Source organism: Manacus candei, unplaced genomic scaffold (assembly GCF_025592945.1).
Source record: "Manacus candei isolate 608988 ecotype Guabito, Panama unplaced genomic scaffold, ASM2559294v1 h1tg000047l, whole genome shotgun sequence".
Classification (NCBI taxonomy): domain Eukaryota; kingdom Metazoa; phylum Chordata; class Aves; order Passeriformes; family Pipridae; genus Manacus; species Manacus candei.
In genome coordinates this window covers 3846258-3859511 of record NW_026138095.1, presented here as the reverse complement: position 1 = coordinate 3859511, position 13254 = coordinate 3846258, and the positions used below count along the sequence as shown (strand labels likewise).

Here is a 13254-nt window from a genome sequence, read left to right as displayed (position 1 = left end):
GAGCAGAAGGAAATTTCCAGAATGGCACACTGAGCTGCAAGGGAGCCTGAAGGCCCAAGCACCAAGTCCTGTGCATTGCAGGGTCTGGGTTGCTCCTGGGGAAGGGTGAGGACTTACAGGGTTCTCTTTGCAGTCCTCACTCAGCATCTCTGGAGCAATCCAGCCCTCGGTGCCCGGCACGCCCGAGCGGCGGCTGAAGCTGTGCCGACCCACCGCCAGCTTCTTGCACAGCCCAAAGTCTGAAATCATGGCCTTGACCTTCCCGTGGGCATTGGGCATCGAGATCAGGATGTTGTGGGGCTTCAGGTCCCTGTGGACTGTTACAAACACCCATTTACCACTCAGGCACTCCCAATATTTGCATCTCTTTCAGTGAACCTTTCCCAGGGCTGAACTGAAGTGCTGACTTAAAGGATTGTCATCACTTTTTTATTCCATCACCACTAGTCCTCATATTCTATATGACTTCTATCCAAGAAATGCAGCCCCCTGCACTAACAGTAAGGACTAGCTTCAGTGCTCCAGGGCAGCAGAATCTTACAGGGACAAGGCTGGCGTCAAATCACAGAATGGTTTGGGTTTCAAGGGACCTTTAAAGACCATCTCATTCCAACCCCCCTGCCATGGGCAGGGCCACCTGCCACTAGGCCAGATGGGTAGAGCAGAACCAGAGCAGTTTCTCTTCTTTTTCCAGTGCAGAGAACGTCCCCCTCATGCAGCCCTGCCAGGAGAGGCTCTCACCAATGCTCAGGGAGTGCAGGTACGCCAGCCCAGACGTCGTCTGCTGCAGGACAGTGATGGGCTGTAAGCCATGGTGGCTGAAGGCCTTTTGCTCCACGTACTGCAACAGAGAACAAGCAGAGTCAGCCCCAACACTGCTCAGCAGCTGCATAAATGGTAAATCCATGCACTTCACCCCCCCAGAAAGGTTCAACTGGGTACGTTGTGCCAGCTGGTAACACAGGGAAAAGAGCTTTGTTTTGGCTGAAGGTGCTGATCTCTAAGTGTCATTTCAGGGCTAGAATTCTGTAGAGCACTGTGCTCCACCAACAAGGGCAGAGAGCTTTCAAAAGTCTGGGTGGTAGGAGGGGGAGAATGACTAGAAAAAAATCAAAAGACAACAGTGTCTGTCCTTAAATCAGTCCAGGGTTAGGGGTGTCTTCCTGATGGTCTGAAAACACCCCTGTCCCAGGAATGTGGAATTGTCACAGAGGTGACGTGGCAGTAACTGGAACATCCCTGTGTCAGGCATTCAGCAGCTGAAGCTGGAGGGCAGTGAGGGCCTTGCAGGGAGCAGTTCCCCGTGTCACCTCCTGCAGCGTGGCCGCGCAGAGCTCGATGGCGATGTACTGGAACTGCCGGTCCCGCTCCGTGCAGAAGTACCGGATCACGTTCGGGTGCTCGTCCGACTCCCGCAGCAGCTGCACCTCCCGGTCTGCGAAGCTGAAGCACTCGGGGAGGATCCTCTTCACTGCCACATCGCGGTTGTCAAAGGTGCCCCTGCAGGCAGCGAGGGAAACCACACCAACCTTCACACTGTGCACAAAGCGTGGCCAGAGGAATCAGGGATGTCTGGGCACTAAACACTTCTTAGGGAAGTACAGTAAAAGTTTTTGCTGCTGAAGAAAATGCGTGAAAATACTCCAGACACATGCAGAAAGTTTCACTTCTGTTCACATTAGGTATGTGAGGGCATTTATAAAAAATAAATTAAAAGGGCCTAATGCAAACACAACATTCATTGGTCTGTTCAGTGCACACATTCTCTTCTACCTGTAAACAATTGTCCCTTCAGCTCCGTGTCCCAGTACATCTTTGGGGTTAAAGGAAATCTTGCCAACCATCACTCGGTTTGCATCTTCATCTGAACAAGAAAAGAGGAACAAGGACCGGTTTAGGATGGGGCAAGGCAGCCTTTTACAACTGCACAGCCTTTGGGGCCAGTCTGGAAAAGTCTCTTTGCTCATGTTTAAATTTAACACATAGATAATGAAAGCAAATGAGCATCTCCACACTGGCACTCACCCTGAGGAGGGAAATACTCTGTTGACCAAATGATCCCACACTGAGAGTCAAAACACACACACAACACCTGACAGAGGGTCTGCAAAGATGATGGCTCAGGGCAGTGAGAGATGAGTGGTTCTCAGCAGCCAAGCTCTTTGTAAAAGTTTATAGATGTTGAATTTAGGAAATGCTGACTGACAGTTATGGAAGTGGATTTAGTAGCAGTTCCCCTGAACAGCCTTTGAGGGGACAAGTGAGTGCACAGGCAGACCAGGCACGAAGGCAGGCAGTGTGTGCAATTCTTAGTCCTTGATTCCAGTTAATCACCATAATATGTGTTTTTATTTAAATGCCCCTCTCCTTGGAATGGCTACAGGTTATAGGAACACACTGCCATGGGCAGCACAACCTCTCAGCTATTTGTGTAATGCAAATAATCCTGCACAGGGTCAGTGCCCTGGGGTGTGCAGAGGGTCAGGCTGGATGAGGAGGATGGGTTCTTTTCATTTGCTGAGCTACAAAATATCACCAGTAACTACTTCAGTGTATCAGCACAGACTGGGGAAACAGAGACACAACAAACCCCACGGGGTCAGCCTTACCTCCCTCCTCTTGCTCAGTGGAGAGGCAGCTCCCGCCGTCGGATGTGGAGATGCTGGAATAGGCAGAGTGGTTGGAGGCCCGTGGGGACAGGTTTGGGGTGCTGCCAGCTGAGCTCTCCGTGCGCCCATACGACGTGTCCAGGAAATCCGCCTCGGGGGTGAGGTCACTGGGGGCACCAAAGGGCAGCTTCTGCTGCTGCAAGAGCTGGATCTTCTCCTCCAGCTGATGCTGCCTCTGCTGCTGGTGATGGACACTCTGTGAGAGAGACCTCAGTGAAGACTGCACAGTCAGGTCACACAGGGGAGCCCTACAGCTACTGGGGAGCTGCATCTGAAAGGTGGGAGCAAAACTCTCCTGCCGCGTCCCTGCCAGCCCTGCAGGCTGGGGAACATTCACACAGGGTTTCAATCTCATTCTGAACTTCCATTGCCAAGCTGAGAAATCCCAGGGGTTGGTTATTATGGCAAAAGCTGCTACTAGGTTGGCCAGGTGTCTTTAAACAAGGATAAAGGCTTGGATCCAAAACCTGGAAAACCTGACTGGTTCAGGTGAGGAAGAGAGGAGTGAAGCAAATGGTGTTAAGATCTTATCTAAAAAGAGTAACACCTACAAGAACCACAACTGGTAGATGAAAGAAGAAAGCTCTCCAGAGTTGGCTCAAAGAAATCACTATTAAGTCAGATTTGTAGCCTTTGCTCCCCAGTGCACATCTGGGAGGAGGGAAAATCCCTGGAGTGGGTAACTAACTCCTGTATCACTTCTTGGCTGTCCAGTGTTACTGACTCTCCCCCCACGCAAAAGCACAGGAAGCCAGGTCAGCATTACCATGGGGTAGGTGATGATAAAAGCCATCCAGCCCACGAGCAGGAAGGTGCTGAGGATGATGGTGGCCATGTCCTTCAGCATGGAGTCCACCGGAGCCTCCGGCCGCGGGAGGGGCCGGGCAGGAGCCTCCTCGATGTCCTGGGGGGCAGCAGGAGGCCCTTCTGTGGAGGAACCTTCCACGATGCCAATGACCTGAGGCCAAGAAAGCTCTGTTAGCTCAGTACATCCGGCCTTTCTGCCACATCATTTTTAGTCATTTCTAAACCTGCCAAAGTCAAAGTGAAGTCATCCCTGCATGTGGGGGAAAAAAAAGCAGCTGAAAGCCTTAATTGTGAAATAAGGAATGACACAGCATACACCAGTGATTCTGTGTGCTGAGGACATGGAAATCTGACACAAAAAATGTGAAGTAATTCCATACAGCTTCCTTTCCATGTCCTTCCCCAACTTCTACTCCTTTATATTCTTTTACCACCCAGTAAGATAATTATTCTCATATAACTATTATATATTATCTTATTGTCACATATATATAATATATTATTCTCATATAATTATTAATCACAAACCTCTTCAATAGTGGCTTTCTCAGAGTCAGCTGGAATCACATTTTCAGGCCTCTTAGGTAAGTTGCTTGGGAATTTCTCCAGGATCTTTGTAGGGGCAGATAATGGTGTTTCATGGTGCCCTTTAAATAAAATACAAATGTTGAAAGTTGTCCTTTTTTTAGGAAAGATATCCTTGATTTCAACATCTTTGCTGAAGAGCAGATATAAAGCTGATTTACAAAAGGTTTCAGAACACCACAAAATAAGATGCAGGAGAGGAAAAGGGAAAATGGAGGGCAGAGGTCCCTCAGCACAGAGGGCTGCACAGGAATACAAACTAAGGAAGTGCCTGTTGTACTGCAGGAGTGAGAGTATTAACAAGGAAAGGGATCATGGGAAGAGAAAGGTGGCACTTAAAGAAGCTGAAAGCTGCACACTGAGCAGAGCTCCTACATCATGTAGGCATCACTAAAAACTGAACTTCAGACAGTTCCTCATTTTGGAAGCAAAACTATAGATACCATGAAAAGTCAATTCCAAAATTTGGAGATTTGGGACTCACAAGACAGGCTGAGACTTAATATTCTTCAGCTTCTGTGTTTTAATCCATTTATAAAATGGGGAACACATGACCATCTGATCCATATGGTGAGAATGAAAGTAAGAATACAGTATTTACAGTAAATAATAAATAACCTGTGCCCCTCTCTGAGGGAGGGGGCAAACAAACAACAAACAACTTTCCATACACAGAGCTAAGCCCTCTTCACCCTGTCACTGAGTCACAGGAGCCTTGGGAAAAACAGTGACCAGTGGATACTTAAACACATTAATTCATATGCAAATGAGGATGAATTAGAAACTATGGCTAGAACTGGGTAATTAAGGCCAGGCAGGGCCTCCCACACCTATCAACAGCCAGTCGTTCCAGTAGTTGAGCTTGTGCTTGTCCTTCAGCCTCCCCGAGAACTTCACATCCGTGCTGGGGGTGATGACACACTCGCCCTTGTCCTCGATGGTGACTCCCTCTGTTTTTGGCCCCTCCAGCAGGGGTATGGCACTGCCTCGGGGCTGGGGAGAAATTATGGTTACAGTTATTGCTCCTGTGACCTTGGACTATTTAAATAGGCAGCAAAATAAAAAAATGGAGGTCAAATGGGGGGGCAGGCAGAGATTACTGGCAGCACCGTCACCGTGAGCAAACACGGCCACTCTGCCCTCAGCAGCTGCTTCCACAGCCTTGGACATTGGACCTCCTCAGGGATATGTTGCCTGGGAGATGAGATTACTCCCCCTACTTTTTTTCCTAAACAGGATCTGTATTTCCTACCTCTTCAGCCACAGTGAGAAAAACAAAACTATGATGCAGTTTCCTCTCTGTGGGGAGTCACTTTGATGAACAAATCAGCAATTTTAACAAGAACCACAAAGCACCACCAAGAGCAGTAACCTCAGGTCCTCTCCTGCTGAGCCTGCCTGGCAGTTCCTGCTCTGCCGCATTGAAATGATTCCTGAAGCATGGCCATGTGTCCTCGGGCTCGCTGACAATTGTTTCAGGACACACTGAATTTGCTATGCATTTCTCGATAGCAATCTGCAATAACCCCACATTTCTGTAGATGTACAGTCTTCAGTGGTTTATTTTCCTTTTTAGTTTAATATGTTTTTATGTGTGTTTCCATTTCAACCCTTTTTCCAAGCCCACCCAACTCACCACGACAGTGACCCCCTCGTGCACCATGGAGGGCGACGCGTACAGGCTGGTGGAGTATTTCCCCACGTACAGGGTTGGGCTGGGGAGAGACAGGCAGGGTTAGCAACAGGCAAATGGATGTTTTACCATCTTAGCTAAAACCTGGGCAGCACAATCCTGCAGAACAAGTGCATGGCTTTCCCAAATCATCAGGATTTGTTGTCCTGAAAAGCCAGGATCTGTAAAACTGTTTGAGGTATTGCTGAACTATGAAGGCATTCTTTCTGATTATGAAAGCATTGTTAGTTCATCACTCCCAGCACTTACTCACTTGATGTAACTCATGTCCTAGTTCTGTATTTTTCAATAACTGGCATTTCCCAAAATGTTGTGCACCATTTTTATAATGTCAAAGGCTTCACGTTAGGAAAAACAATTTAATTCCGCATTATGAGAAACTACTCAACAGAGAACATCTGATAAAACTTAGGAATATACACTTATGTGTGTATAACCTAAGTTTCTGATAAGTTTTTTGGTTTGGTCTCAGACTTTATACAGTAACACATCAAGTATTATATGACATAGCAGCTGAAGAACTAGAGCTGATTTTATGTATTCTTTTCACTGTGTTGCAACTTGGAGCACAACCCTTGACTTGTGTGTAGACAAGGTTTTAGTGACACATGGCCAGTGAGAACAACGGGAATTTCACACTCACGTCAGCTTGCTCTTGGTCTCCGTTTCCTTTGGGAAGGGGTATTTCCACTTGGTGATGTGTCCCACCTCCCCGGACATGAAGGTCAGGTAGCGCAGGGTCTCGATGCCCACGTTGGTGTGCAGGACCTTCCTCAGCCCCTCCCTCTGCCAGATGTAAAAGGCCACCACGGGGGAGGCGTAGTTCTGGATCCACAGCACGTCCCCGGACTCGCTGTCCACCGTCACCACCAGCCCGTCCCCGTTGGACACGAAGTGGGACATCTCTGCAACACACACACACAGGGCACCTGGACTGCTGCAGCTTCAACAACAGAACAGTTATGCCTCAGGTTAACAGGAACCTTCCCTGGCAGAGCAGCTCATCAGAGAGCATTTGTCAGAGGGGGCCGACAGCAGCTCAGCTGCCGTCCCAGAGCACAGCGCTCCGCTGCTCCCGCAGTCAGGGGCAGCACAGCTCAGCTCTGCTGCCTCTCCTGCCATTCCTCACTACATTTTAAGGAAACCCCTTCAAGAGCTGCACCTTCTTAGATTCACTTAACCTGGAGCCACCTAAGAGGGGTGAGATATTGCAGTATGTGAAGGATAAAAACTGGCAGAAGATGAACTGCACAGAAATCAGACAGATAGTCTCACCGGTTAATTACAGAAAAAATCAGAATATTTCTGCCTATACACAAAACCCCAGTGCAGGGGGAGACAGCAATCAAATTCTTACTGTATTTTATGTCTTCATCAGGCAGAGTAGCTGCATAGTCAAAATAGGTGGCATTCCATCGCAGCTCCTTCTTCTTGGTGTCGTACATGGTGATGGTGTACTCTGTTAAAAAATATACAGTCTGTGAAGCAAAAAAACCTATGAGAGAACAGAATCAATCACCTCAAATCTGAGCCACTCCTCAGTCACCACACACACCCCCACTGCTCTCTCACTGCATTTTCCCAACACTATCTCACTCAAGGAACACACCGATAGAGGGGTTAAAGAACAAGTCTGCAACACTTATTCCTTTTTCCCAGTCAGCACCTCCATGGTGTTGGTGTAACTCCAACAGTTACTGCACACACTTGCAATGTCAGTGGATATGCTCCATCTATTACCAATTCTTCTGTGTACAGTCTAAAATCATAATTTACAGAAGCTTTCCTAAGAAAAAAACTTGAACCTGAACATCAGGTCATTTGTTATAAGCCTAAACTTTAACAAACACAATTTTCTTATAAGCTACAGGAAAAAAAAGCATATGACCTGTTCTGCCCAGATACAGGAGGGATGTTGACGGGCAAAGACTTTCTGTGAAGGAGGAAGTCAAGGTCTGCTGTTTCTCCCCAGTCATGAGGTCAACCACGTACCAAATATCCTGCTTTTTACCTGAAATCATAATTTTAGCCATGTTACCATTCAGTTGGAAAAACTGCACTTCCATCCAGCTTTTCAGTCTTCTTTTTTCTTTAGCAGCCTCATGAACTTAGCACAAATGAAGTGTTTTTAATAAAACAGTTTCTCATAGTCAGGCTTAGCTTCATCACTGGTCAATCCCAAATATTGATGAAAAAAAAACCCAAATACAGCATTTAGAACAGGAAGTACTTGGCTGAATGATTTTTCACACTGATAAAATCTAAGAGAGCTCTGAGTGCAGATCCCACGAGCTCACAGAGGAGACTGAAGGGCTCATACTGAAGGACAGTAGGTGGAAAAAAAAAAGTGAGGGTCACCTTTCAGATTGATTAAGGATTGTAACCAAAGATCCCACGCAAGAATCCGTCACCCACAAGCTTAAGAATGTCTTTGACACCAACACATGTTTACACATTTTTCACTCCTTTACTGGAAAGGCACCAAAGTGGAGAAGCAGAAGTAAGACTGGGCCTTTAGGAGATTTCACAAAAACAATGCTAAATTCATCCTGATCTTCACATATTTTACTGTTGTGATAAGTAATAACTGTCCTTCTTTCTCCTCTTCTCCTCCCAAATCCATCTGCAATTAAAATGAGTCAGGGCAGAGAGCCAAAATGTTATCATTTGTAGCACAAATGAAGTGACTGTGCCTCAGATAAAGGAGGATGTCTGACTGTGTGGCAATGGGATTTCTATTTAATTCTAACTGTCTGGCAGTCAATGTCATTTATTATTGTAAGAAGACTTTAAGTAGAAGTCACATAAAAAACAAACAAAAATCCCCATACAGGCTATTCACTGCTTAGAAAAGCTGTTTTCTCCTTCAGGAAAAGCAGTTGGGTTTTAATCTTCAAAGGGTAATTGAATTCTGTATTAATCAGATTTTTTTGTCATCAGAAAGGCTTATGAAAAATCATAATTACTACCCAAAATAAAGCCTATTTCCTATTTCCCTGTCTGGGATTCTCCACATTTTGTAGTCACTGAACATCTTACAGTCTAAAGGAGATAAAATGTGAGCTCACCCATGTACAGGATCCCATCAGAACTGCGACAGGGAGATGCCTGCACCAGCTCTGGGATAGTAAATGGAAGTTTCTAGAGGAAAAACAAACAAACAATAAAAGCTTCTTCACATTGATGTGACAGTCCTCACACTTGTTCACAGAAAAGGGTGACAGGTTTTTATTGGTTGGTTGTATTATTGCAGTACCAGAGAACTCAAAGTGTCAGGTCAAAGCCCTGCAAACCCAGAGCAGAGGGAATTCTGTCCTGGGGAATTCACAGCAGGAGAAATGCAGGGAGAAGGGAGGAGCTGCCTGGAGCCAAGACTGGGGGTCCAAGGTCTCCCATCAGCACCAACACTGTCTGGGTGGTTTAAATCCTCACCAACAATGAGCATAAAATGCTTCCCCCTTGGACTCAGCAGGAACTAAAAGGAACTGTTGGGACAGGGAAGAGGAATCTCCAACTATTTTATAATAGGGATTTTAAGCAGAAATTACTGTAATTCAAAAAGAGAGATTATCAGAATAATGGAATAGATTCAAAGAGATTGCTGCTCCCTGGATTCACCCAGGAAAGGTACCAGGAATCATTTTGCAAGTTCTGTTCTGGCTGTTCTGGGAGGTGGGGGAAATGGGGAGTAAATAAATATTTACTAAAATGTTTAACAACACTGAAGTTCTGAAGGGAAATCATCCAGCTGCCAGAGAAAAAAACCTGTGGGAAGCCAAACATTTTATCTGAGTGTCACCACAAAGTTTAAAAACAAAAGTCAAACATTTGCCAGCAGTTGTGGGCTACAGGGACTGGGGACTACTCTGAAAGGTTCAGCACTTTTGTCTGCTTACTGGATCTTCAAAGGCACCTTCTAAAGGAGTCAGCACAGCACAGACATTAATCCTGCCTCTGGCAAATGGCTTTAGAAAATGAGGCATTTGGGTGAGAGTGACACATCTGGTATTATTTTGGGTACACCTTTCCCATCAAATCACACAGAGATTATTCAACATTTGGATAATACCACCTCGATTTTATTTTAGCAAGTTACAGGAAAGTTGCAGGAGTGGACAAGACGTGGTGTTGGTATTTTCAAGCAGAAATCATTTCCTGACCATCCCATTCTGCTCTAATAAAATCAGTGTGTTTTCATTCTGCAGAGGTGAGGGGCTGACTGGGGCACTTCCCAGCAGAGAACTGAAATACTCACAGTCAGGCCTTCACTGTTCTTGCCCCCGAGTGTGTACAAACTGCCATCATTGGGGTCCGGGAGGAACGCTGGCCTGGGATTTAAGCAGCAATTATAAATGATAAACTGTACTGTGCTTCTCAGAGAACAGGAAAGAAACTGTGGTCAGTACTGGCTTTACAGACAAGTTCATCCAATGTTAAATTTTTTACTTTTTATTATGCAGTTTTTGGAGTTTCATTTATTAATGTGAAAATTTAAAAATATAAAGAAGCTGCAGAACTGATATAATCTAAGATTACTAATGCATTTGAAAATTCAAAGACCCAAACACAGCAGGCAATGACTTGAGTGAAAGCTTTTAAACAAGATTTATATGCTCTTAAAATGCCACAGAATTAAAACCAAACCAAATAAAAAATCCCAGAAAGCATAAGGAAGGCAAGAAACAAGAAAAGAGTTGCCAGAACTAAGTAAATTTGAGAGATAAAGGCAAACCCTCCCAAACTACACAAATAAACCCAAACCCTGATGTCTAAGGTTCTATGATCAAAACCAAACCACACAAAAGAAAGGATGTCACCACTGACTTCACAGGCATAAAGTTAAAGCCCCAAACCTGGATTTTAGCTAGAAGCTAAATGTGAGACTGCTGGAGGCACCACTCTGAATTTACAGCTTGAGGGTGCTATTTGCAGATTCTGGTCGTGGTGGTGGTGGTTGGTTTCCTGTGCTTCACTATTTTTAGTCTTTATTTGAGGGGAGTAAGTACAAACCCAGAGTCCCTCCCGAGCTGTTTCTCATTTCACAGCTCTCAGTTGTGGCACAGTCACCACCCTGATCCCCAAACTGAGCAAGGGCTCCAGAGAACAGGCTGCAGACACCATGTTTCCTCTTAGCTATTACAGGTAGTTAATTCTATCCTTTCTGTATCTGCTCCCAAACCACCTCAGATTGACTGCTGCAAAGTTGGCAACTTCTCTAGAACACGGATTGTCTGGGTTCAAAATAAACCAAACCTTAAGACCTCAGTGAAAATCAAACAAGCAGCAAACGAGATAAAGGGAACACTTACTCCTCCACATGTATCGGCACCTGGAGCACAGGATCTGCACACACAGAAAAAGAAAAGGTCATAACAGTGGCCATTCAATCCTTGAACTCACCAGGTACAGGGTTAAGGCAAGACTGGCACACCTTGCTCCTCTTTGAAAGGCTGATGCCCAGTTTGGAAGTGTCACCTCTGTGCTCCTGGAACTCGGTTCAGAAAACGGGAAACTACAAAGCACCTGAGGAATTTTAAGCCTCCTGAAAGTCATTGCTCAGCTTTACCCACAATATACACCTCAAAATATCTGAGACCTTAGCAAATCCTGAGTCATGATGCCAACACCACAGAAATACCCTGATTTATAAGACATACTCTGCAATTCCCAAGAGAAATGGGCCTATTGGCAGTACCTCAGAAGGCCAGAGGAAGCAATCCTCAAAGTATCTGCACTTCCACAGGGAAAATCAAACCCTTACACTGGAATAAGCCTGAGTAAGAGGATGAAAGATCAGGCAAACACTGTTTTTTCACCCCTTCTGTCTCCATGCAAACATCATGATGCAACAGGAGGGAAATAAGAACAAAAACAGCTATGTTTTGAGAGCCTTTGACTGGGAAACTGGCACAGATTCTGGGCAGCCAGAGAGCACTGGGATATTTGCAGAGCTAAGCAAGACAAGAACAAGAAATTCAGGGTCCATGACACAGGACTTACAAAGTCTGTCCCACTCTGCCCCACAGCAGCTGCTGGGTTTGATGGTAATACCTAGAACAACGTCCTGGTTTTACAGAACAGATTAAAAACACGTAAGAACCCCCCAGCCAGGCAGATCCCTGGCTGCAGCACAGCTGAAAATAGCACTCACCCAAAGATATACACAGAATATCAGAGACAGAAAGCAAGTTATGAGGGATAACAGTACAATTATTCTTACTTCACTGATTTCTGTTTACAACAGCAAACTCTTTCAAAGCAGCTTTGTTCAAAACATAACTACATGGATGTAATTTTTTTCTCTTTAAGCCTATAAAACACTCCAGGTACATTCTCCAAGGTGTCAAAATAAACTCCATTGAATTAATTGAGAACCCAAGCACACATCAAAGGCCCTAAGAATAATTAACATTCAAACAAAGCAGTGACTCAGTGCTCTCTCTGTGTCTCTACAGACCACGCTGCTTAGTCAGACCTTTACTCCATTAACTACATCAAGCAATTCATTTCTATCCCTTGTGTGAAGAAAGTGGTTTCAGGATGTGCTGGGAGAGACACTCCACACTCCAAACTTAATGTCAATTATTTCTCAGTGTTTGCTCCAAGTATTCCACAAGCTTTATGATATCCATGTCTCTGTTACTAAAGAAAAGCAGGTAAGAAAGAAGCATTTGCTGACCATCATACAAAGTGGATGAACTTGAGCACTCGAACACCTTCTTGTCAGCAAAACACAAGAAAATAGTTTCTTGTTGGAATTAACTTCAGAAACTTTTCATTTTAATAAAAGGACTGCTTATTCTCGGAATGAAATGGTGGGGTGAAGTTGTTCTATGGAATTACAGTATAAAACTACTACCATGTGAATCCAGCCCCAAACTCCCTCACTGCTCTGTTACTGCCCTGACACAACTCACTCCTCAGCAGGAGGAGTGTGGGTTCCTCAAGCTCATCAGTATTCCAGGGGTTTCTCCAAAGAATGCTCAGGAAAACCTGAACAATTACAGGAAATTTCAAAAGGCAGATTATGATTTCTAGGAACTGATGGTTTGTCCATGACATTTGCAGGACAGCCTGGTTCATAATACTTTCCTACAGTTCCCTGTCTGCCTCAAAAATACACTGAAAAATAATAACACACTAAAGCATTTTGGGACTAATAATTTGTTTTCACTTAATTTTCTAAAACTGAGCAATCTATTTTTATCTACCAAAAAAAGTGCTCCACTCTGCTCCAGTTATCTCAGAGATCTGAGAATTTTGGCATAGTTTTATCGAGCACATAGTACCACAAAAGTGAAAGAACACACACACACACATGTGCAGTATTTACTTGCATTAATCTCTTACCCCCAAGCTTATCTTTCTGAAACGTATTGGAAAAATGTCACTTATAACAATTTCCAATTTCATCAACCAATGTCTCCTCTAATAAAAGATGCCAGAAATCTCATGAATGTCTCTTCAACTCCTCCAGTGTGTTTTTCTGGAGCACTGTTG

At 44.9% G+C, this 13254-nt stretch overlaps 1 protein-coding gene across 4 annotated transcripts in view; it reads right to left on the bottom strand.

Moving 5' to 3' along the window:
* The window catches only part of ERN1 (endoplasmic reticulum to nucleus signaling 1), a 30694-nt gene that overhangs the window by 3803 nt on the left and 13637 nt on the right, over window positions 1-13254 (bottom strand). For 2 of the 4 annotated variants that reach the window (XM_051797646.1, XM_051797645.1), the window contains 15 exons: window positions 11064-11097; window positions 10010-10082; window positions 8823-8895; window positions 7643-7765; window positions 7112-7213; window positions 6398-6659; window positions 5698-5776; window positions 4892-5054; window positions 4005-4123; window positions 3436-3627; window positions 2610-2865; window positions 1774-1864; window positions 1311-1500; window positions 742-841; window positions 118-317 (listed from right to left, as the gene is read on the bottom strand). In XM_051797646.1, coding sequence (XP_051653606.1) covers window positions 118-317; window positions 742-841; window positions 1311-1500; window positions 1774-1864; window positions 2610-2865; window positions 3436-3627; window positions 4005-4123; window positions 4892-5054; window positions 5698-5776; window positions 6398-6659; window positions 7112-7213; window positions 7643-7765; window positions 8823-8895; window positions 10010-10082; window positions 11064-11097 — 2057 coding nt within the window. The other 2 variants (XM_051797648.1, XM_051797649.1) reach the window with 2 other exon arrangements.